Genomic DNA, 21,973 nt, shown 5'->3' with positions numbered 1-21,973 from the left:
TACTTAAGTGCTAAGTGAACATTGCTAAGTAGTGATACTTTCTTTTATTTGAGCATTAAATAAAGGAATTTTGTCCTCTAACTTTGAAATGATTTAATCAATTGACTTTCACATTTTTATTAGCAAATTAGTTTGAAGAGTTTCTCATTCGTTTTCATATTTATCCCCAGATGGAGGTGAAGTGTTAATTGAATTTAATGGCTCTTGTTGCTGCCTCACAGTTTGGAACTTCTAAAGAAAGGTGAAGAATTGGATATGGGCATGTGAAATTTGTCTGGGGCAGTAAAAAAGTGCCATGTGCTATGATCTAGTGTTTTCTCCTAGGCAACACAATTGCCCTATAATAAATACTGAGACCTAATCTTTACTCAGTCCTTTAAGCATATTACTTAACATTCACAGAGGAATGTTTTTTAAAAGAACAAGGTAACTAAGTTCCCATAGCTGGAAAAGATCAATATAGATAAATCATTAAATAAATTTAAACGTGTACAAAACCAGAGATTATATCATATCCCCTACCACAACCCTCAGAGCAATGGTATGTTAATTTGGTTTCACAACAAGACTGGTATTGCTTAGATTTTTCAGTTTGCTGATGTACTTAAACAAATGGGCATAGTTGTCTGAGTTACTTACCTGTCTGTTAACCCTCTTTCCTTCCCAATAAAAATAATTCTCACCAGCAGTAGCTTATTTATTTAAACAACATCATTCCTTCTACCTAGACACTGATACAGTTCATTAACTCTGAAGATAGAAAGATGTTTCTTTTTTTGACAAAGTTATTCAAATTCTGCAATAAAAAAAAACACCTTCTTTTTGCTTTTGTAACCTCTGGAGGACAACAAATCTTTAAAAATAAATTGTTATTTCTTCTTCTTTAGAACAAATGGCATTCCCACCAGAAGGTAGTAGAGCCCTATGAAGAGCAAAGTTGTGTCTTGTGGGGGAGGAAGAAACAGGTGTCTTTATTTGCCTCTGTAAAATCAGAATAGGATCGATGGGAAATAGAAATGCACACAAAGCCTGTTAATCCGGCTTCTCCACTTGTCATTTATTGTCACCTTATGTTCACATGTCATTTCAAATATTAGGTCCAGGAAGGCATTTATCACCAATATGAAGGTAAAATTTAAGAGACATTTGCTAAGATCTGCATCTGAGTGAAATGCTCTACTTGATGTATATAATTTATTCCTAATACTCTAAATGCTATTGTATTCTGTTTTACAGAAAAAAAAAATGAAAATGAGGCTTAGAAACATGGGTTAGATTACACAAGGACATATGAAAGTGAATGGGTGGTGGATACTGGATGCAAACCCAGATCAGTTTAATTCAAAGGCAATACTCTTAATTACCACCTCAATTACAACTGTACATGTGATTTAATGGAGTGTTCAGTTTGTTTATACACTTGGAGTAGACATGTCACAAGGAAGATAATGACATAAAAAATCAGGAGACATGGAATAAACATACTCAAATTTGATTATTTACTGGCTAGAATTCTAATGTTATCATATGTATCTTGTTTTACTGGGGAATTACATTATGTGATGAACTTCAGTTTCTTTTGTGAATTGGGAGTAAAGCAGATATGTGGCTATAAGATGCTTAGTAAATGGTGTCTACACTGGTTATTATGAAAATAGTAGTTTTAATCTATGATTTTAGGAGAGTGTACAGAGAACTTTCATCAAGGTTGTCTCAGATAGTACATAGTAATATCACAGTTTAAAGCTTTTATTCACTGATCCAACAAGTCTGTGTGTGTGTATGTGTGTGTGTGTGTACCAGGTATGGTTCTATATGTGATGAGAAAAGATTCCCCCTCTTCATGAAGTCTATATTTTAATGGGGGTGGTAGATAATGGAGTATAGAAAAAATATAAAATATATCAGATGATAATAAATTCCAGTCATCATTCAACACAATAATACAGAGACCTATAAACCATGAGAGAAGTATGCCCTGCCTCATTAAATGTTTTGAAATTTAATCTTCTACTTGTTATCTCAATAAAAAGAATTTCTTTTCCTGAAGTCAAATTGCCTTTTGAAGTTGCTAAAGCATTTCTGTTTGTTTAAGAGGATGGTTAAGAACACAAGGTTCAGGAGAGACAAAATCTTTCCATTGCTTAACTATACAAATTTATACTAATTTGAAATTTATTGACTGTTTTTTTCCCTCTTTCTACTCACTCCCACCTTCTTATTCCATAGTACTAGCTCTTCTCCATACAGCAATGTAAGTAATTTTATTATAGTTAAAATCAGAGAGCTCTGATCTTTATCCCTTCTCTTCCTCCTCTTCCTCCTTCTCTCTCCTCCTCTTTTTCTTCTTTCTCCTACTCCTTACCACATTAAAAACACTCCATTTGCTTTCTCTTATACTAGGATGAATACCAGTTTTATCCGTGCTTACTCTGCTGATCTCTTTTACGTTTTGCTTACTGAGCATGAGTCAATATGATATTCTTTTAATCCTTAAAAAGTCTAAACTGAATCATTGCTTGCAACTGTTAACACGCCCTATTTCCTCTGCTTGGAACACTACCTCATTCCTTACATGACAGACTTTACTCACCAAGTTTAGGGTTTTATCCATAACCATTCAACCTAAAAAAGATTCTCTTATTACACTCATCGTAGCACCATGTTTTTCTCTTTCTTGGCACCTGTCATAGTTTTCACTTTGTATGTATTTAGCTTATGCTTAATATATGAATTCCTGCTCTTCCCAACTAAAATTTCCATGCTTCTTAGGTATACTTTTGAATATCCAGTTCAAATATAGTTATTAAGGAATTATTTGATAAACTGTTGTTAATGCTGAATGAAGAAAAACTCTGCAGCTTTTCAAAGTCTAGTTTTCTTAACTGAAAATTAAAGATAAAAATTCTTGTCTGTAAATTTTTATTACATGAATTAAATGACATTAAACATATAAATTACTTAGTACTATGATTAATAAATTCCTAAAAAATGGTAATGTCAACAGCAGCAACAGTCTCATCACATATTGAGTATATTGCTGATATTTATAAGATGTATTTGTTAGAGAATCTGTTAGATGGTTGTTTTTCTCATGCTTTATTTCACTGGAATAGAGGTGTGAAATTCCAGCAGTGATTATGCGCTTTTTAATGGAACATTACTAGCCTCAGCTTTGTAATGTCACAGTTATCAGAGACCCAGTGTACATTCAACAGGGTAATTACTTTGGGTAGTAATTGTCTAGACTGTCATCCCCCACTCTAGCCAGCTGGCATTGAAAACCAAGCACTGCTTTTATGTGTGCACACAATCAGTCGGTAAAATCCCATTATCCGCAACTTCCACACCCCTGTGGCTGCATGCTTCCTTTTGAAGCCTCTTAAAGAAAAAAGAAAACTTTAAAGGAAGCCCTAAAGTTTATTTCTAATCTCATTCTGCCCTTGTAATGTAAAAGGAGGGAGTGGGAGGGGTAAATAATGTGATTTGCTTCCCCTTTCGTCTGGAATCCTATGATACTTGTGGGAAATCCCAATGAAAATTTCCTGGGTAGGAAGTACTTCCTTTACTCCGTGTTTTATATAGTTTTATTTAATTCTGTTTGGATGTTCAAAGAAGCGAGAGGGGTGAATTTGGTTATCCTAGTTTTGATTATAGAATGTCTATGCTAGATGCACCAGGAGTTTCAGCCAACTTTTCATCATCAAAATACTAAAAAAACAAAAACAGCAACTGTGATTATCAATTAAAGTTCTAGATGTGATAGTTTTTCCTGCTACTGCAGTCCTTTTTCATGTCCCTTTCCATCTAAGAGGGTGACCTCTTCTCTAGTCTGTCTCCTTACTAATTCTACTGTGTCGCTTGCAATCTTTTTTGTTGTTATCTCAGTTTTCCAAGTCATTGAAATTTTTTACTTTGCTTTTTTCTACAACTTTGACTAATTGACACCTATCTTTAAAGGTAATATCTTTCCTGTCATTTTCTTCATTAGTTACTATTGCTTTTTAATCAAAATGGGGAAGGACATGAATGTAAGCAGGAAATGTCAGAGAATTTTTTCCAAAATCCTGAAAGATCTATATTTGTTATTAATTTACAAAAAATCTTTCTTTCGACTTTTCTCTTTCTTTTTTTGCCAGTCCCGGGATTGGAACTCAGATCCTTGTTGCTGTCCCTGAGCTTCTTTGCTCAAGGCTAGTACTCTACCACTTGATTCACAGTGCCACTTCTGGCTTTTTCTGAGTAGTTTATCAGAGATAAGAGTCTCACAAAGTTTTCTGCCTGGGCTGGCTTTGAACCACAATTTTCAGATCTCAGCCTCCTGAGTAGCTAGGACTACAAGCATGAGCCACTGACACCTGGCTCCAACCGTGTTTTGTTTGAAGCCTGTGTTTTTAAGCATTTCAACTCATTTGTCATTGTTTCCATTCTTTTTATATTTGGGATAGTTTCTCATTTCCTTTGGGACCTACCTTCTGAACCTGAATTTCCTGCCCACCTTTTTGTTGCTCTTATTGACTTTGTCCTCCTTGCTAGTGACTCTTCCAACAATTGCAGCTTCTAAGTCTCAGCCTTTGCTTCAGTCATCTTAGAGCACACATGTGTTTGATGTCACCCCTTGTGTTTCTCAGTTTTCTTTCATTCTATTAAATGTGTTGGAGGAGGAGGAGGAGGAGGAGGAAGAGGAGGAGGAGGTCATCCTCCTTCATCCATCCAGCTAGCTGTAATTGCTTCTTCCTCTATATTACAGAAGTAACTTCCATTAGATTCGATATCTTTCCTTTCAATCCCTAGACAACATACTTCTTCATGGCATATCTTATGTTATTTATCTTAGAGAAGCCACTAAATAAAACTCAATGAACTTTGAAGTTCAAGTGATTGATCATCTTGAGGTTGTTTTTTAAAACTAACTTAACCAAAAGTCCCCTAATAAAATGCATTGTAAGTGCAATTCCATGACTGCTAAATTGGGATTTGCTAACCATGCTAAGTAGGAGAAAGGAATTGTCATCTTAAATGTCATTGTTGTTTTCAGCAGCAGATGAACTAGCGTTAAAATAACTTGACAGCAGATTCACTCCTTCAACCTCCACTCTTCAGACATTTTAAGAATGTAGGTGTCTGAATTCATCACCAAAAACTGCCATATTGCATAAAACCACAAAATGTGCTTTAGCCAGGAATTGTAGTTTTTTTCTTCAACAAACCAATACAATACAAAACAACACAAAATCTAGTTCCTTTGGCCCAAAGGAATACTATTTTTTTTTTGGCTGTGGGGCTTGAATTGAGGTCCTAGGGACTGTCCATGAGCCTCTTTGTAGTCAAGGTTAGAGCTCCACCACTTGAGCTACATCATCATTTCTGGCTTTTGAGTGGTTAATTGGAGGTAAGATTCTCGAAGGGACTTTTCTTCCTGGGCTAGCTTCAAACTGTGATTCTCAGATCTCAGCCTCATGAGTAGCTAGGATTTCAGGCATGAGCCACCAGTACCTGGCACAGGAATACTTTTAATAAGTCTATCTTGCTGAATGACAGAGCATAGAGAAAAATGTTTCTATTAAGGAACAAGAATCTAAATGTAGTAATTTCATGTAGTTTACAAGTGACTGCATCTAAAAACAACTTAAAATTTTTGTTATATATGTAGCTTGGGGGAGTGACTTTTTTCTTCTATTTTTTCTAGCTATCCAAGTTGTATTCTTCTTTATATATTTTATATATTCAGAATACTGTTTTAAATAATTTTTGTTAATACTTGATTCGGGCTTAATTTTATTTAAAAAAGGGAATATCTTCTTTGAGACAAATGGAAGTACATGTATTGTTTATTTGTTGTCCTTTAACCTGGAGAATTATGTTATTATATTCTCTTTGCTTTTTTTTCTATGTATGTACTGTATGTAATTTATATAATATATATCAAACCCTTAATACTCTGTATATTTGAGAGTTAAAATCATGTTCTAATTTACTTGTCATAAAATAATACAAAGGAATGTATAAAATATACATAAATTTTTCTCTGCTAATGAAAGTCATACTAACTGGAAAATAGTCAATATAAGCGCTTCAGTTTTGGATTTTTATAAGCAATAGTTTGTAGGGCCTTTATGAAACTATGTACTCCTTTCCCTATGTAACTATGTACTCCTTTCTGGCAGACTGTAGCAGAACCTCTCAAAGTCAAACTTCAGAGAACACTTAAGTTGGTTAAGTTTTTCCTAGGAACAAATGTCCTCTAAAACAGGAATAAAATAAGAAATTGTTGGAAACGTTTTGAAGATGACAAATGAATGATGAATATTTCATAGTCTGTTGGAAAGTTTTGTGTCAGCACAGTTGTATGAACAGCAATAACTGGCAAACCTCTGGGAATTTATGGCAGATTTCCAGAATTTGCAGAACTTGTTTATACAGTTTTCATAGGTTTCTTCTTAGCACTCACAACTCTGTGAAGTGGGTGATATTAATAAAAAAAATTTACATTTGGAGAAACTGAGCCAGGAAGAGGGTTTTACTTTGTAAGTACACACCATTTAAATGGTAGATACAAAATTTCAAATCATTTGGTGACAACCCACTATACCTGAAAGCATTTTTCAAAGAGCACCTTGAGAGCTAGCAGCCACAACAATGGCAGCAATGCACAAGAAAGGATAAAGTCCATTTCTAAAGTTTTCCATTTGTAGAACATATAAGCAAAATGAATTTATACATACAACACTGATTCTTTGAAGTAAAATGATACACAGCCTCAAAATATTGCTATTTTTTTATTTGTAGCCAACTTTTATTTTTATCCCTACAAAAATACATGGGGTGTTTAGGACTAATGTGCTGGGCAATTTGCTACTTTCATGATAGTAACATAATCCCGAAAGCAAGCACGATTATTCTGTACTTTTTTCTTAAGTTTTATTCAGCAATAAGACCATAATTTTTCATATTTAAGGAAGTATGAAAAATTTGTCGAGTTTTAAAAGCTGAATACATGTAGCGTTGGATCAAGGCACATACAAGACTGGCCAAAGGGCGTACAATGCACTTTGGTTTTTTGTTGAAAAAAAAAGACAACAAAAAGTGATATGGTTTTGAGACAAGTTGTAGCTTACAATTCAGTAGGAAGCAATAAAGAAATGGTACAAGTTTATTATGTAATATTTGGAAAACTGTGACAGTAATGGGCAGTATTCTTGATCATCGTGAAAGTGAATTGAACATTTTATGTACAGTGTTAAAAATGTTTCACATAAACCTGATCTAAATTTGATTTCTAGTATTTTTCCTTTGAGTTCTCACTTTAGAGCACTACTTTTTCTGGATCACTGAGGGGAATTGCTTATGGTTATGCTACCTTTTTAATAATAGATAAGCTTGTTCTGTGATATCTTACAATAAAAAACATCATAAACACTAACTGTTTTGTGTTTACAATTCACTTTGTAAAAAATCAAGATGGTATAGATGAAACCAAAATGCAGTTCTAGTACTTGTTTATTACATGTACAAGTCTAAGTTTTCATGTTTTTTTTCCTAAGTACATATTCCTCCCCTAACTTAGAAGCATGTTTACATTGTTGTTTTTGTGAAGTCCTTTATTCTTAAAGCTTTATTGGTAATGATTTTAACAAGAGACTTCACATTCCTTTATGCCAGCTGATGCATTCAGTTCAGAAGATTTGCTTAACTTTCTTAAGGGTATTTAATTTAATGGAAATATGCAGCACGTTAGATATTGCCCATTACTTCACATATTTTGATTTATTGAATACCACTGGGATAATACAAATTTAATAATTAGAACATTATTTCATAGCTAGTTTTGAAATTTATCTTTTTTTCTCATTCAGCCCATTCTTTATTTTTTTACATTTTATTAATACCAAAGTGAAAAATGGCCTGTGCTTATACTACAAGGATCTCATGTGAACGCAGTCCTGATTGTTCAACACAGCAAGAAAATTCACTTTCACAGTCAACAAGTCATCTTACTCAGTAGAACACAAAGTAAATGGTTTATAACTTCAATATTTGCAAGGAAAATACAGTACAAATTACTAAAAAATACTAAAATATAGAATTGTGTTCAGGCATCTCCACTACATCAATCGCAGCAGTAACCTGAAATTTGAAACTTTTAATAAAAAGTTCTTAAATATAAATTATATGGCAAATGTACAGTACATTGCTTTTTTTTTCAGTCTTTTTTCCAGTGTTTTGCAGTAGAACAGGATTCCTACCATCACCTCCCTTAGGTTTGAAAAACCTGAAACATAGTCTGCTGAGGATCCTTCAGCATCATGAGTGTGAGTGGTCTGAGTCTGGAATTCCGCTGTCTCTGTAGCTTCGGTTACTACTGCTTTCACTGTGATTGTTTTTGTACAGATTCATTCCATTAGGAGGAAATATGGTATGTATTACAAACTCCTCCTTGGAGATGGGTTCATTGCTTATTGGTAACATCTGAAAAGATGTTTCCCTGATTTCCAGGATAGAATTGTCCTTCTTAGTGCCAGCTTCTGCGTAGTCATCCTTTCTTCTCCTCCCTTTGCTGTATGCACAGTTCCTTGAAAAGAGGGACCCATTTCTATGAACATACCAACACACTAAAGCCAGAAGGGCAATGGTCACCAGGGCCACGGCCCCGCCAATGATGGCAGCCAAAGGTAAATTTGGATTTTTGTAAGGTTCTTTCTCTTGTTCTCGGTTGAGTGTGGTTGTAGGGTTGTACATTCGAAGAGGCGCAGTTTCCGTCTCAATACAAACAGGAGTTTCATCAAATAGGTAAAGGTTACTGGTTTCCATGGGAACCATGCATATTCTATAGGGTGAATCAGGCTCCAGGGCTGTGACCAAGTATTCACTACGTTCCCCTGTGACGATGGTTTCTGTTATAGATCCAAATGCTGGGCTATGTCCCAGTTTAAGCCAACTGAGTCTTAAAGCAGTCATAGGTAGAGCAAGTTTCCAGGAGATATGAATTGTGTCAGAGGTGATGGACTTCACAGTAATTATAATTGTTTTTCTTGAAGGACTCCCCGTTGTTCGCTGATCCTTAGCAGGCTTGAGGTTCTTAATATCTGGTTGTTTGGTCACAGGAGCTGACCACTGTCCTTGAGCAGGATACACTGTGTTGGGTATCGCAGTGGTCATCTGAATGGTGCTTCCAATCACACTATCTTTACAATCGAACAGTTCTGCATTGAGGTCCTTGATAGCCATCCCCCGAACTTTCTCTGGGGCTTGGCACATGAGTCCACGCACATTAACTTTCACAGGCAGTGACTGCAACCAGTCACGTACCCATTTCATCTTGCATCCGCAGTACCAGGGATTGTTGCGAAGAATCAGTTGGGTTATGTTGTCCAAATCATCAAAGATACCCTGAGGTAAATTGCTTAGGTTATTATTGGACATGTCGAGTCGGTACAGCTGCCTTAAGTAAGAAAAAGCATTTGGGGGCACCCGGTTGATGTGGTTATCTTGAAGGTAAAGTTTCCTTAGGTTTGTGCCTGGAAGGTTTACTGGTGCTGCCGTCAAGGAATTCCGTACCAAGGACAGCTCGGTTAAATTAACTAGGTTGAAGAAAACTTTGTCACCTAAACCATGATTGTTCAACAAATTTCCATCTAACACTAGGCGTTTCAGGCTAGTCAGACCTTGAAGAGATGGCGATGAGATAGTAGATATGCGATTATCATCCAAGCGTAATTCTTCTATAGTCCTGGGCAGACCCCAGGGGATTGTGCTAAGGTGGTTACGGGACAGAAAGAGGAGTCGGAGATAGTTGCTGTCTCGAAATGCTCCCTCTTCAATGCTAACAGCAGAGACAGAGTTATCATCTAAGTGTAATTCTTCCAGATATGGAATTTTAGAAAGCGAATCATAAGTGATAGTTCTTATGTTATTTTCTTGCAAGTGTAACTCTTTTACATACTTTGGAAGGTTGGTAGGAAATTCATCTAGACTGTTGTGATATAGGTATATTCTTTCTACTTTCAGCAAGTTTTTCAAATCTGAAGGAATCCCAGCATTATTTATTTGGTTGTTCTGAAGGTAGAGAGTTGTAGCATCCTCCGGTATTCCTGCTGGAATGGAGGTCAGAAAGCGATCATTACAGTAAATGAAACCCGCGTCACAGCGACACACGGATGGGCAGGATTTAGCCATAACCGATAGAGGTGCTACTTGTAAAAACAGCCCAATTTTAGTTCCGATGAGGAAGAGGTTCCAGGCTGGGCTGATCATGGTCAGCAGTGTTAAGGTCCTTACACAAGGTAGCTTCTGTTAACCTAAAATAAGAATAAGAATGTTAGAAAACAATCAGGCTAACGCACTGAGCAATAACAAAACATCTAAAACCCCTTTCAATATCTGAAATTTGGGGAGAGTGGAAACTGAGACACACTAGTGTTTATTGCTAGCTAACAGTAAGCATAATAATACAAAGTGTTTTTTTTTTATAAAACCTTAAGTGTTTCTGGTATATAAGTTAAAAATATTGTGTTCTAAATTCATTTGGCTGTCGGATGTTAAATATAATTACAGTTTTATTAAGCAATCTACAAAGTTTTGATTATACTTGCCCTCAGCATTACAGCTAGTCACTAACCAAGCTTATGAAGTTTGTAAATTGTCTTAAAAGTCATAATAATTGGCATGTCAAAGTTAATTTGTTGTATTTAAATATGCTTTTACTATTCTTTAAAAATCTAAATTTCCTGTGTACTTTTTAATTAAGTCAGTACTACACAGGCATAGAAATGTGTAGGAAAATAAAGTTTTGTTCCTTTTCTACTGAGGAGTAGTTACATACATCTTGAAATCTTCAATCACAGTAAAGTTGATCATTTGCTTTGATTACTAATACTATCTTTTTTCTAGGGTCATAATATTAAATGTTGTTAAAATGTACATCTCATAAGAAAACAAGAAGGTATCTTTAGAACTATCTAGCTAATAAATCCAGCTATTGAAATGGATAATTCCATTTCATATTAAATTATTTATTCTGTTCTGAATTTGTTATGTTTCAGACTTCATGGTTTAATAACATTATCTACATTTTTCATTATTGTCTACCTCATAATTTTTTTTTTACCTTTCTCTAAATCCTAGACTAAAATCTCATGCAGTGGAGAACTATGTATTTATACAGATCTATTGTATAATATAATGTCTCCTGTATTTTTAAGTATTAATTAGCCTTTATAATTTCAGGCATAAAAGTAAAATACCTGTATTTTTTTCCTACCTTATTGAATGATGTGATTAAATTTTGCGTGGGGTGAGAGTCCAATGCACGTATATTATTTTTCCTGGTGAGGGGCTGGGACTTACAAACTCTTGTTTAGTCCTTGGAAATATTCTTCACTGTTTATTCAAGTAATCCTATGCCGCACACACCTCTAGATGAGGCTCGCTGTTGTCAATGAACATTCCAGCTGTGGTTCAGTTTGGTGGGCAAGCACATGAAAGTAGGGGCCAGAAACAATTCAGCTTCCTGTTACTATGCAGGACACATGGCTTCCTATGTTTCTTTCATTTTTTTTCCTCCTCCTTTCTGATAGAGTTTCTGTGTGAAGGTTTCTTTTGTGTAGCTTAATTCCCTTAGTGGAAATTGCCCTCTTTGAAATTCTGATTGGCTCTTCTGTGCAAAGTGGTCAGAGATAGTAACTTCAGATCCTCATGAAGAAAGCCATTCATGATGCTAAGGCCTGTATAGTAATAGGTTTTTCAGGCAGTTACCCCCTACCTTTATTCCCTTCCAGGATTATCCAAGTATAAACTTTGTACAGTAGTTACGTCCTGAAGTATGATTACCTGCTGTGAAACAGTGATTTCCAGCTTTTGCTTCTTGCTGTTTTCTCAGAATTTCTGGTCCAGTCACGTTATAGAAGTACAGGTATTCTCTTTTAAGAGGTAAAAGAAACAATCTGAATGTTCTTCATGGAAGGAAAAGGAAGCACACTAATTTTCTTCTGTATTTCTCTTCCTTAAAATAGATGAGGACTGAGTATCTCCTGTGAATGTAAAAGGTTGTAATGAACTTTAACAAGCTAAAGAGATATCAATTCTATTACTTTTAAGCAATATCTTTCACTATAATAGCTGATAGAAAGCAGCTGTTGACTTTTTTGTTTTTATGCTTAGTATGTTACTATATAAAATAAGTAGAAGCAGTAGAGGAGATCACCTTCCAGCAGAAAATTTCTGTTAAGTGATTCTTAACATTACATTGAATTAAACACATAGGCAATGCTTTATTCAAGAGGCAGAAAGCTCCTTCTATGACCTTCACATTCAGGCTAATTTCTGTAAGGTCATTTAAATATCTACAAAATTTTTTTAGAAGAAGCAAACAAATATGTGTCAAAGAGATGAGCACACATCAAGATTTTTTTTATAGAAATGCTATTGTGTTTTTGGACTTACATTTTTTAATTTTTTGCTAGTGGCTTAGATTCTGGACTTGGACGCTGTCCCTGAGCTCCTTTTGCTCAAGGCTAGTTCTCTACCACTTGAGCCACAGTACCACTCCTGGCTATTCCTAAGTAGTTTATTGGATATAAGAGTCTACTGGAGTTTCCTGCCTGGCTGGCTGCAAATTGCAATCCTCAAATCTCAGCCTCCTGATTAGCTAAAATTCTAGGAATCACGCCCTGCTTTGGACATTTTTTTTAATGTAGCTTTTACATAACCATAAAACCTACCATTTAAAGTTGAAAAGATTTTGTTTTAACTTTTGTTTGAGATGTTTAGATATTTGAATTTTCTCAGTAACTGTTCACTTCTTCCCACAGATGTCATGTTTTCCAACTACAAAATATGGGTACACTTTCTTATTTAGGTTGCTACTAAGGACTACATGGTGATTTTGAAACTCTAGATATTTGAATGTGAAATTCCTATCACAGTCTTTTGTAACAGAATACTATTCATGTTATTAAAACATGAAGTCTGAAACATAACAAATTCAGAATACTATTTCAAAACCAATGGGGGGAATTTTTAATTGGCTCAATCATGAAGAAGCCTATGTGCTTTCCATTTTTGAAAGAAGTCTTCAGGCTTGACTGAAGAGAGAAGTGATTGATGCTGTTTTGTCCATTATCCTTATACAATATTCATGAAAGTTTTTAGGAGTTGGGCAGGCAAGTTGTATGATAAATATCAATAATTCAGAGTCACCTACCCAGGTGTTTTCTGTACATGTAGAAAACACTTGGGTATCATGGGAATATTTGATCCCAAGATGAGGAGGACTATAATAGCAATTTGCTTCTCTGCCATTTTAAACCTAGTGTCCAACATGGACAGCGTCTGTTCCAGAATTGAAGCAAGAAAGTACTTGCTGAACAAGGTCACATTTTTCTGGTCGTTTCTGAAAATTTCACTTCCTCTAGTGTACCACTAAGTACTAAATGCTGTCATATATTACATAACCAGAAAGAAACTTGAAAAAATTATAAGTACATATAATTTATCACTTAGATAACTTGAAACCAAACCAACAAGTAACAGACAGATAAAGCAGTCTCTAGTGAATATTGCAAAATGTTCAGAAAGGAAAGTTTAGATGACATATTGGTAAATGTGGGGGGTTTACAGATTACTATTGAATTTCAATAGTATATTTTCTTGTAAACTATTGCTTTCTCTGTGTATGAAACTAAAAATCCCAGCTGTTGAAGTTTTAATTATAATGCTACTTGAAAAAGTTTTAGCTGAAAATGTTTTCTAAGCTTTACAATTTATCCAACATATAAAACAATGTAGGTAATTTAAGGGAACAATTACTTTAGTTAAATTGCATTAAAGACTAATTGAAAATGATTAGAAAAGAAACAAGCAAGAGCCTGCTAAAAATTATCAGTAATTAAACCTTTTTAGAAATCTTCCAGGAACATTAGTAAGGTAAGATAAATACACTCTACAGTTGAGATGATGAATATGCTGTGTGGGGATTGTTGATTGCCCTAAGTGAGGGCACATGAGAGTATGCCAGAGACGTTGATCACAATAATAATCAGAGATAAAATAGCTGCCTTTGCAAGTTGTAAGCTACATATATTTTAGGTTCTAAAAACATATGCATTGATTTTTGTATTTTAACCCCCAAAAGAAAAAAATGGTGTGCAAAGAAGAGAGATCAATTTATTTTACCTACTTTATGTTTGAGAAATTGTTTCCACCATTGTTTGATATGCAAACTCCCATTTGCCAGCCATACAATAGTGGCAATAATGTGGGATTAACAGAAAACCTCAAATCTCATTAATTTCTTGGAAACTTGTCATCCTCTCCTCCTCAAATTGTTTTAAAACAAAAGGTAGAAACACTAAACAGATTTCATAGGAAAGCAAGATACTCTCAATGAAGATTCTGCTCACAGCAGTCCTTATACATCCCAGCTGTCTTTTCTTCAGCTCAGAACAATTCATGTATGACTGTTTTATAACTTCTTTATATTTCTTACTACAGTGCTAACTACTTTTGGGTTTTTGTTTTGTCTTGGAATTGGTTTTTGTCATGTTCAGGTGACAATGAACTTTCCAAATATAAAGGATCCATCTCTCCTTATACTTAGACCTCCTTTCCCAGCTGGATCTACAGATTCACACAGACATTATTTATAGTTGAATGTGGAGGATAAAAACAAAAGTGACCCCTACTGGCATGGACCCTGTCGCCAGGTTTCTACAACAGAGACTTCAGAGCTTTTCCGTCTGTGCAGGCTTGAAAGAGGCCATTAATTCTGAACAAAAAGCAATCAGCCTTTTAGAAAAATATTGTTAATGGGAAAACTTAGGGCAAGAGGACACAAATGGAGCCCTGCATACTTGATGGAATATTTAAAAATTATTTTTCATTACCAGTTGCAAAAAGAAGAATATAATCACCTTAATAATGAATCCAAATTTTAACAGGATTTTTCTATTCTGCTTCTTTTTAAGATAGGAATTGTAGAGTTTAATGTGTTTGCATTTATAATGTAATCATCAAGCATGATGAGTCTCCAATTTCTTTCATAATACATTTAAGAAAACATTTAAATAGGTAAGGATGTTATCATTTTGCGGTATCTTAGGAAAACTAATGAAAATTAAGAAGTTGTGTCTGAATAGAAAATAAGCATTTAAATAAGAGCAAGAGCTTGGGACAATATATGTTTTTATGATTCCTTCTTTGCTAATACAAAATTTTGTAGGTGTGAATGTTGAAGAAACAAAGGTATTTCTTATGTTTGGAGAATATAACTTAAATTAAGATGAAGTTATACGAATCTAAGTGCTAGCTGCCTAAGTCCTTTTTTGTATACCTTTTATTAATATTGATTTTGATTTGATTGTTTGATCATTATCATCTTAATTCAAAAAACCTTAAATCAAATGTAAGCTTTTGTTTCATTTTATTGATTTGCCTCATGAATTTCTTAATGCTAGAAACTTAAGAAAATACTAAATCTAATAATAGAATATCCCATATGAACTTCTAGTGCAGGTTCATTACATTATTTTGAATAAAACCTTGAGATTGAAGAAAATGCTTAATCAAATTGTTTCACATTTGTGAATCCTTCTAGCGAAACTAGAATGTGTACAGTTATAATCTAGAATGTGAGAAAAGTAATTTAATTATGAAAGTTAAAATTGCTGAGAGAAAGATCCGCCAAACAAATAACTTCTGAATGCTCTTTACAACAACAAATTGTATTTCAAGTAAACAACATATATGGTTTAGCTAAAAAACTGGAGTACATCAGGTTAGTTGATAGTGACAGCAATAATACTTTCTAAGCAGCCTGTCTGGTAGTTAAATTTTCCACGATCATCAGATTTCAGGAAAGTTCCACTTCTTTTGTTTAATGCCAGGCAAGCAGAAGGACCTCTAACTCTCCTCTTGAGAGTCATGAAGTTGGAAAGGTTTGCTGAGAGGCAGAGAAGCAAGTGTGCTTTTTCCTATTTGCTTTTATCCAGACTAATGTCTAGCATGAAGAAAGTTTTGTTTCATTTATGAAAAATAGGGGATAAAAGTTCCAAAGCAAAAGATTTTTACTTTCTCCTTTTTATGTTACTTGTTCTTTCCCCCGGTGAGCTTATAATAAATGAATCTAATTCTGCTTCATTTATTTTGGCTTATAAAGTTAAATCAAGCATCCTTAAAACTAAAAGGCAAACTGGGATGTTATCTTTCATCAGAGTGAATGGTCTTCTTTTATGATATGAAAGAGACTAAATGAATTAGAGAACCAAGACTTGTAGGAAGGGATAAGATATTAATTTAAAAGGCAGTGGAAGTAAATGGTAGAGAGCTCGAGGCAAGCTCTCTTGCAATAAAGCATTAAAGCTCAATGCTTTAAGTTTGTTCTGACTTTCCAGCAACTGAAGGAAACAGTGTGTTTACCTTTGTTAAACCATAAACATTTTGCCTCTTGAACCTGAAATTCCTCTTTCAGCATGTAAGTGTAATTCTATTTCAATTTTGAATATTTAAATGTCTACATGCTAGTTCAACAACTGTTTTTTCAGACAACTGGGTTGCAAGTTCTGTGCTGGTTTGTGAAATCACCTAAAATCTTAAAGCAGGGTGCTTTTCCTGTTCAAGTAGGATGCTAATGACTTAAACCAGATGAAGAAAGTCAACAACATAAACTGATCAATCCACAATCTAGTGTATACTTTAAAAATGGTGTTAAACCAAATGTGATCCATGAGTTTTCTCTTCAAAGTTACCACAGTGATTTGTGCACATATAAAGCATAAAGCAAAAGAATAAAGAACAAAAGCTGTCATTGTCTCATCAAAGTAAGAGTACTTTTTCACTCCCCTCCTTTAAACAGATGAATACCTTAAGAGAGCTTTTTATATATTCCTGACAGTTGATTTGGGGCTAGGAAAGAGATTATGCATATTCAAAACAATGAACTTTAGCTGTTGCATAAATTATATTTTATTCCTTTCTACTTGAAATCTTTTCAATAAAGTTCTAATTGATAAAAATGCAGTCCTGAAACATGCTGCCTTTTACAATATAAAACAGCTAAGAAAACTTGTCTTTTATTGTGATGTTTAACCAGATTTAGTGATAGTATTCTGTGATTTAAAAGTGGAAAATGCTTTCAGAAATGTCTATGCTTATTCTGGTCAAAGGCTGATGCCATTTTCCAAAAATGCTAGTCATATCTTTGTTGCAAAATGGTTTGTGAAGTTTGGGTAGCTTTTTCCAAATGGTGGAATGTTAGAAGCTGAGATGCATCCCTTTTAATGCTCAGAAGAGAAAATGCCATTTCGAGGATGAATATTTTGCTGAGAGATTTACTGTAGAGTTTTGCCCGCTGGGGGGTAGTACACGCTACCAGAACACTGCTTTCAGAAGCCGCAAGTCAGATGTTGGCTGCTGCTGGCCAGTTTTTCTCTGGTTTAATTACAACAAAGCCTCCCGTTGAGAAGAACAGTGAAGGCCTCAGGGGCAAAGGGTGGGGGGTGGGCGCAAAAGTAGGAATGAGGTTAGAAGGGTGGAGGGGATTGCAGCCTTTAAGAAATTTACTGAATCTTATTTCTCTCATGGACTTCATTTATGGTACTCTTCAATTGCCATGGAACAAGTATTTATAATGCTCTTTAAACAAACTGGTACAAATAAGGGAATAACGAAAGGGGTTTATTCAGAATTTTTAAGTTAGCTATGAGTCTTGCCATTAATCACATTCTTTATTAAATAGCCCACCCACCTTAAAGGGTGGGAGGGGGAATGTAGATTGACTAAAATGGCAACTCTAAAGCAAATAATTTTAAATGATCACACCTAATTTAATATTGACACAGACACTGACATATCAAAACTAACCAGCAAGAAAGAAGACACATTCATATAATATTAAACTAATATAAATTCTCTATTTCTGATATTTGGAAAGCTTAAAGTTGTTCAAAATACTCCATTTAGAGGAGAAAGCCTTAGGGTGTTGTGTGGCCAAGCAAGTCATCACACACACACACACACACACACACACATACACACACACACACACACTCTCTTTGCATCACACTTGCATGTTTAAAGCTGATAATTGTAATTTTTCATCTGGATGGACTGTTTATTAGGGTCCTGTGTCGCTAGGCGGGAGATGCTGAGCATAATTGGAGTTTCTATTTGATTGGGTAATATAGTCTTGGGAAGAAACTGGGGTAAAGATAATTAATAGCTTGCTAACAAAGTCTGACAGCCACAAGATTTCAACCAAATTTATTTTACACTGCTTCATTTAGCTCTGAAAAAGTTTTGATAGAATTGGAGGCTTCTTAATTAACACTTGAAGCAAAAGAGATCCACCTTCTATTTTGCTGCCACATTTAGTTATGACAAATTTCCTTACTGCTTTTCATATTTTGGCTGGCAATTTTGCTGCACAATTGCATATCTCAAAAACATTATGTTTAGAAAGTGTTTTAATTAGGCATTTTGGATCTGAACATAATTGATTTTAAAGGGGAGGGGTGTACAGAGAAATGAAAAGCCCAATTAATAACTGATTGACTAAGTACTACTGGAATACAGTATTAATGAAGTCATTGTTTATTCATTCACAAATATCTTTGCTAACTCTTGTATTTGATGTATTTTCATTCTATTTTTTAAAAATTTAAAGTATAATTTTCTTAGTTAAGTGAATGTAATCACAATTTTATAACTTTTCTACTTCAGGCTAGTAAGTAGATATATGTATATATTTGTTTGTGTGTATCTAGATACACATATATTTGGAGCTCAGTTGCATAACTAATCTTAAAATTATAACCTGATATTATTATTAAATTTTGGAGAAGTGGCAATGATATTGTGATACTTTTAAAGGATTCAGTTTCTTCTTTACTCATGTGCAAAGTGATGAATATCAGTAGTCTCTCAATCTGAGTCTGGCTAAGTGATCTACCTTAAAGCAGGCAAATTCATTCTTTATGTTTGTACTAGTCAGGCAATTCTTATGCAGTTAGGGGTAAATGAAAGGAATTGCTACAATTGAAGCACTTTTCTATTGCCTTTATTCCTGTTGTCTCATGCTAATAACATATATGTGATTTGAAGCGGGTAGATATACCAAGAGTATTTAAAATGACTGATTATTAAAACCCTTGGAGGACTTGGTTCCATAATGGAAAAATATTAAGATTTCTTTTTCTAACTTAAATAAATAAATACAAACTAACACCACCTCTCTACCTTGGATGTTGAAAAAAAACATGGGCCTCTTTACCTTTATGCGACCATTTTGTTTGAAACCTAATTCACTGAAAAAATTATTTTGAGACGATATACATAACTACTTTTTGGAAGCTTTTATTATGGATGAATTTGTTCTAATCCACCATCTTCCCATTATGAGCTGCAAGAGGATAGACACTCTGCATGTCCCACTTGATGAGGGTTTACCCTTCTCCCCCCTCCCCTTGTACCCTGAACTCAATGCATACATCCAGCATAGCTCCCAGTGTGAGCTTTGTTGGATTTTCTGAGTAGACTTACTCAGTTACTATGCTAGTCACATACTATACTTGCCCAAGCAATGGATTTTGGTGTTCAACTGGGGTGAAAATATGGTTTGGAAGAATCTCTCCCTCCTAATAATTGAACTGGCTAGTTGAGATTCAAAAGCTTGAATTGCTTGAAGGAGCTCTGGCCGGATAGCAGTGCAAGCTTTAAAATCTAGGTGTAGCTGTTAATCCTTTACAGAGAGGGAGAGAGCCAGAGGCACATAAGTCTCTGGGACTCCTAGCTCAGCTAGCTGTGAGCAAAGATGTATGGTTTTCATGTAGTGCGTACTCATGGGCTGAGGGATTATTGATTTTCTTTCACAGTTGTAAAAACAGCATTTGGTGATCATACCACACATACAGCATACACCAAGTTAGCAAGACCCTTTTCACTTTCCTATCTGTGAAAAATCTACCTTGTATTCTCTATCTCATATTTAAGATTTTAACTTCCCAACTAACTGTCCATAAAGCTTCTTTGAAATAGCAATTACTTGAGTTAGGATGTTGCTATTTATGTATCTTTTTTTTGCATGAAGGAATATTTCAAGAAACTTATTGCATTTGACTAGTCAAAAATTTCCCTTGCTGGCTTTCACGCAGCACTTAAATTGTTCGCACTGGTGACAGAGCAAACGCCCCTGTTCGGATTCCTCATAGCACCAAGTCATTTCTTTCTTAGACAGTAAAACCAAGCAAACTTTCTGGAAAGATTATAAGGGAAAAAAATCAAACAAACGAACATGGAAAGCACTTACCAGGAAGATGGGAAAAAGCAATCCTATATACACTGCTGTTTAGAGCTGTAATTCCATTGACTGTGAATTGGAAAAATAACCCTTCCTGTCTCCCAAGTGCTGCGTCCAGTCCACACAAAACCAACAGAAGCTGCAGCCTGAGTTTGTCCGGCTTCGGATCACTCCTGCGCTGAGAAGTGAGCGAGGGAGAGTCTTCCAGCCTACTGCATTCAGCCCACCTCCAAGTCTGAAGTTTAAAGCTTCACCTCGTAGTGGTTGAGGAAGGGGGTGATGTCATAGATGGGCAGGACTTAGGCAAGCTCTTGTTCAGTGAGGTAAACTGGATAATCAGACACATGAGCTTTGCAAACGCTAGAGGGGGTGAGAGAAGCCGAAATGAGACGCTGAGCCTGCCAAAGCAAGCATGCCATTTGGTCTGTAGGCAGCTCTTTGGATTCTCAACATTTTCTAAAGTTTACTACGACAAGGCAGTGGTAGAGCTCTTAGGAAAAAATATAAGCATGTTAGAAGGGTATTTATAAGATTACAATAGGAAAATAAAACATTTCTTTTTATTCCCAAGCCATCTGTGCTGAAAATGAGTTCAGCAAAATCAATTTATTTATTTATTTATTTTTATCATTGACTAGTTACAATCCTGTTATAACTGTGGAAGAGAAAGGACAGTAAGTCCAACTGCAAATATTTGCCAAATGAATGGAAAGCAGGTTCAAACAAACAAACTATTTAGAAGAAAGAGAATAAGACTGAAAATTTTGTAAAAAATATCTAAGTACACAGTCTTATTTTGCAGGTAAAGAGAATGTTGTGGTTTTATGTATGTTTTACAGAATAAAAGTGTGTGCCAAATATGTCTACCATTTTCTTTAGGACATGGTAGATATTAGGTCACTCATATTTAAGGAGCTTCCTCTAAATAGTTGAATGGAACTTTTATTTCCTTACGTTTGTGATACTCTGAGCATGATTTCAGACATAAGCATCCTGCAAAACTTTTCAGGGACAATTTTATATGGTTTAAAATTATGTAGTTTTAATTCAGATATATGAATAGACACTGACCCTTGTAAGGCAGGGAGATTATAAATTTTTGTGTCTAATTCACAGAATTATAGATTCTTTATTTTCAGGTGCAGTATTTTAGACTGATTTCTTTAGTTGCTTTGGCGACCTGTAAGTTTTCTATTAAGTAAGAGCATTTTTAATGTTGGTGGGAAGAATTTTGTTTCTGTATTTATTTGGAGGGTTATTTCCTTCGATGTCTTTATTTGCTTTGTTCTTAGGAAGTTCATGGTTTCATCTTCTGTCCTTTGGAATGGGTTCTCTGAATGTATCTGAAGGTCAGCTAATTGACTTTTTCAGGAATATTTGATTATGATTTTGTCATTGGCTTCATAGGGTTTATTTACATGCTTGTTTGATAGCTATTTGACCTTTGAAGATTCCTTTCCAAGAATGGGTGATACCAAAGTAGGAGCTGAACCCCTTTTCAGAGGTGCAGTGACCCCATTGCTTTCTTAGGACTGTACTTCTGTAGGTCTCAGAGGACAGATGCATCAAATCTAGAAGTTTTAGCATTCTAACATCTACATTAAAGCCAATTTAAACTGAAATATAGCTGCTGAGTTTTTGGAAGAAAGGCAGATAGGACTAACAGACCATCTCTTAAGAAAA

General features: G+C 34.9%; 2 protein-coding genes across 4 annotated transcripts in view; one reads left to right on the top strand and one right to left on the bottom strand.

Moving 5' to 3' along the window:
- Nucleotides 1-21,973, top strand: part of Macrod2 (mono-ADP ribosylhydrolase 2) — a 1,728,876-nt gene that overhangs the window by 212,126 nt on the left and 1,494,777 nt on the right. The gene's annotated exons all lie outside the window — the stretch shown is intronic.
- Nucleotides 6,200-20,803, bottom strand: Flrt3 (fibronectin leucine rich transmembrane protein 3). 2 transcript variants are annotated; one of them, XM_048348770.1, is made up of 3 exons: nucleotides 20,300-20,803; nucleotides 11,261-12,029; nucleotides 6,200-10,298 (listed from the first exon to the last, which is right to left on the bottom strand). In XM_048348770.1, exon 3 carries the CDS (start codon nucleotides 10,252-10,254, stop codon nucleotides 8,305-8,307), a length of 1,950 nt encoding a protein of 649 aa, XP_048204727.1. In that variant the 5' UTR covers nucleotides 10,255-10,298; nucleotides 11,261-12,029; nucleotides 20,300-20,803; the 3' UTR covers nucleotides 6,200-8,304. The 2 variants fall into 2 exon arrangements, with proteins under 2 accessions (XP_048204727.1, XP_048204728.1); XM_048348771.1 differs by having other exon boundaries at nucleotides 11,830-12,029.

This window comes from Perognathus longimembris, chromosome 6 (genome assembly GCF_023159225.1).
Source record: "Perognathus longimembris pacificus isolate PPM17 chromosome 6, ASM2315922v1, whole genome shotgun sequence".
Taxonomy (NCBI): domain Eukaryota; kingdom Metazoa; phylum Chordata; class Mammalia; order Rodentia; family Heteromyidae; genus Perognathus; species Perognathus longimembris.
This window is presented reverse-complemented; position numbering and strand designations above follow the sequence as displayed.

Excerpts from the sequence above, each read along its gene's own strand:
- Flrt3 (XM_048348770.1), bottom strand. The coding sequence starts at position 10,254 with ATGATCAGCCCAGCCTGGAACCTCTTCCTCATCGGAACTAAAATTGGG.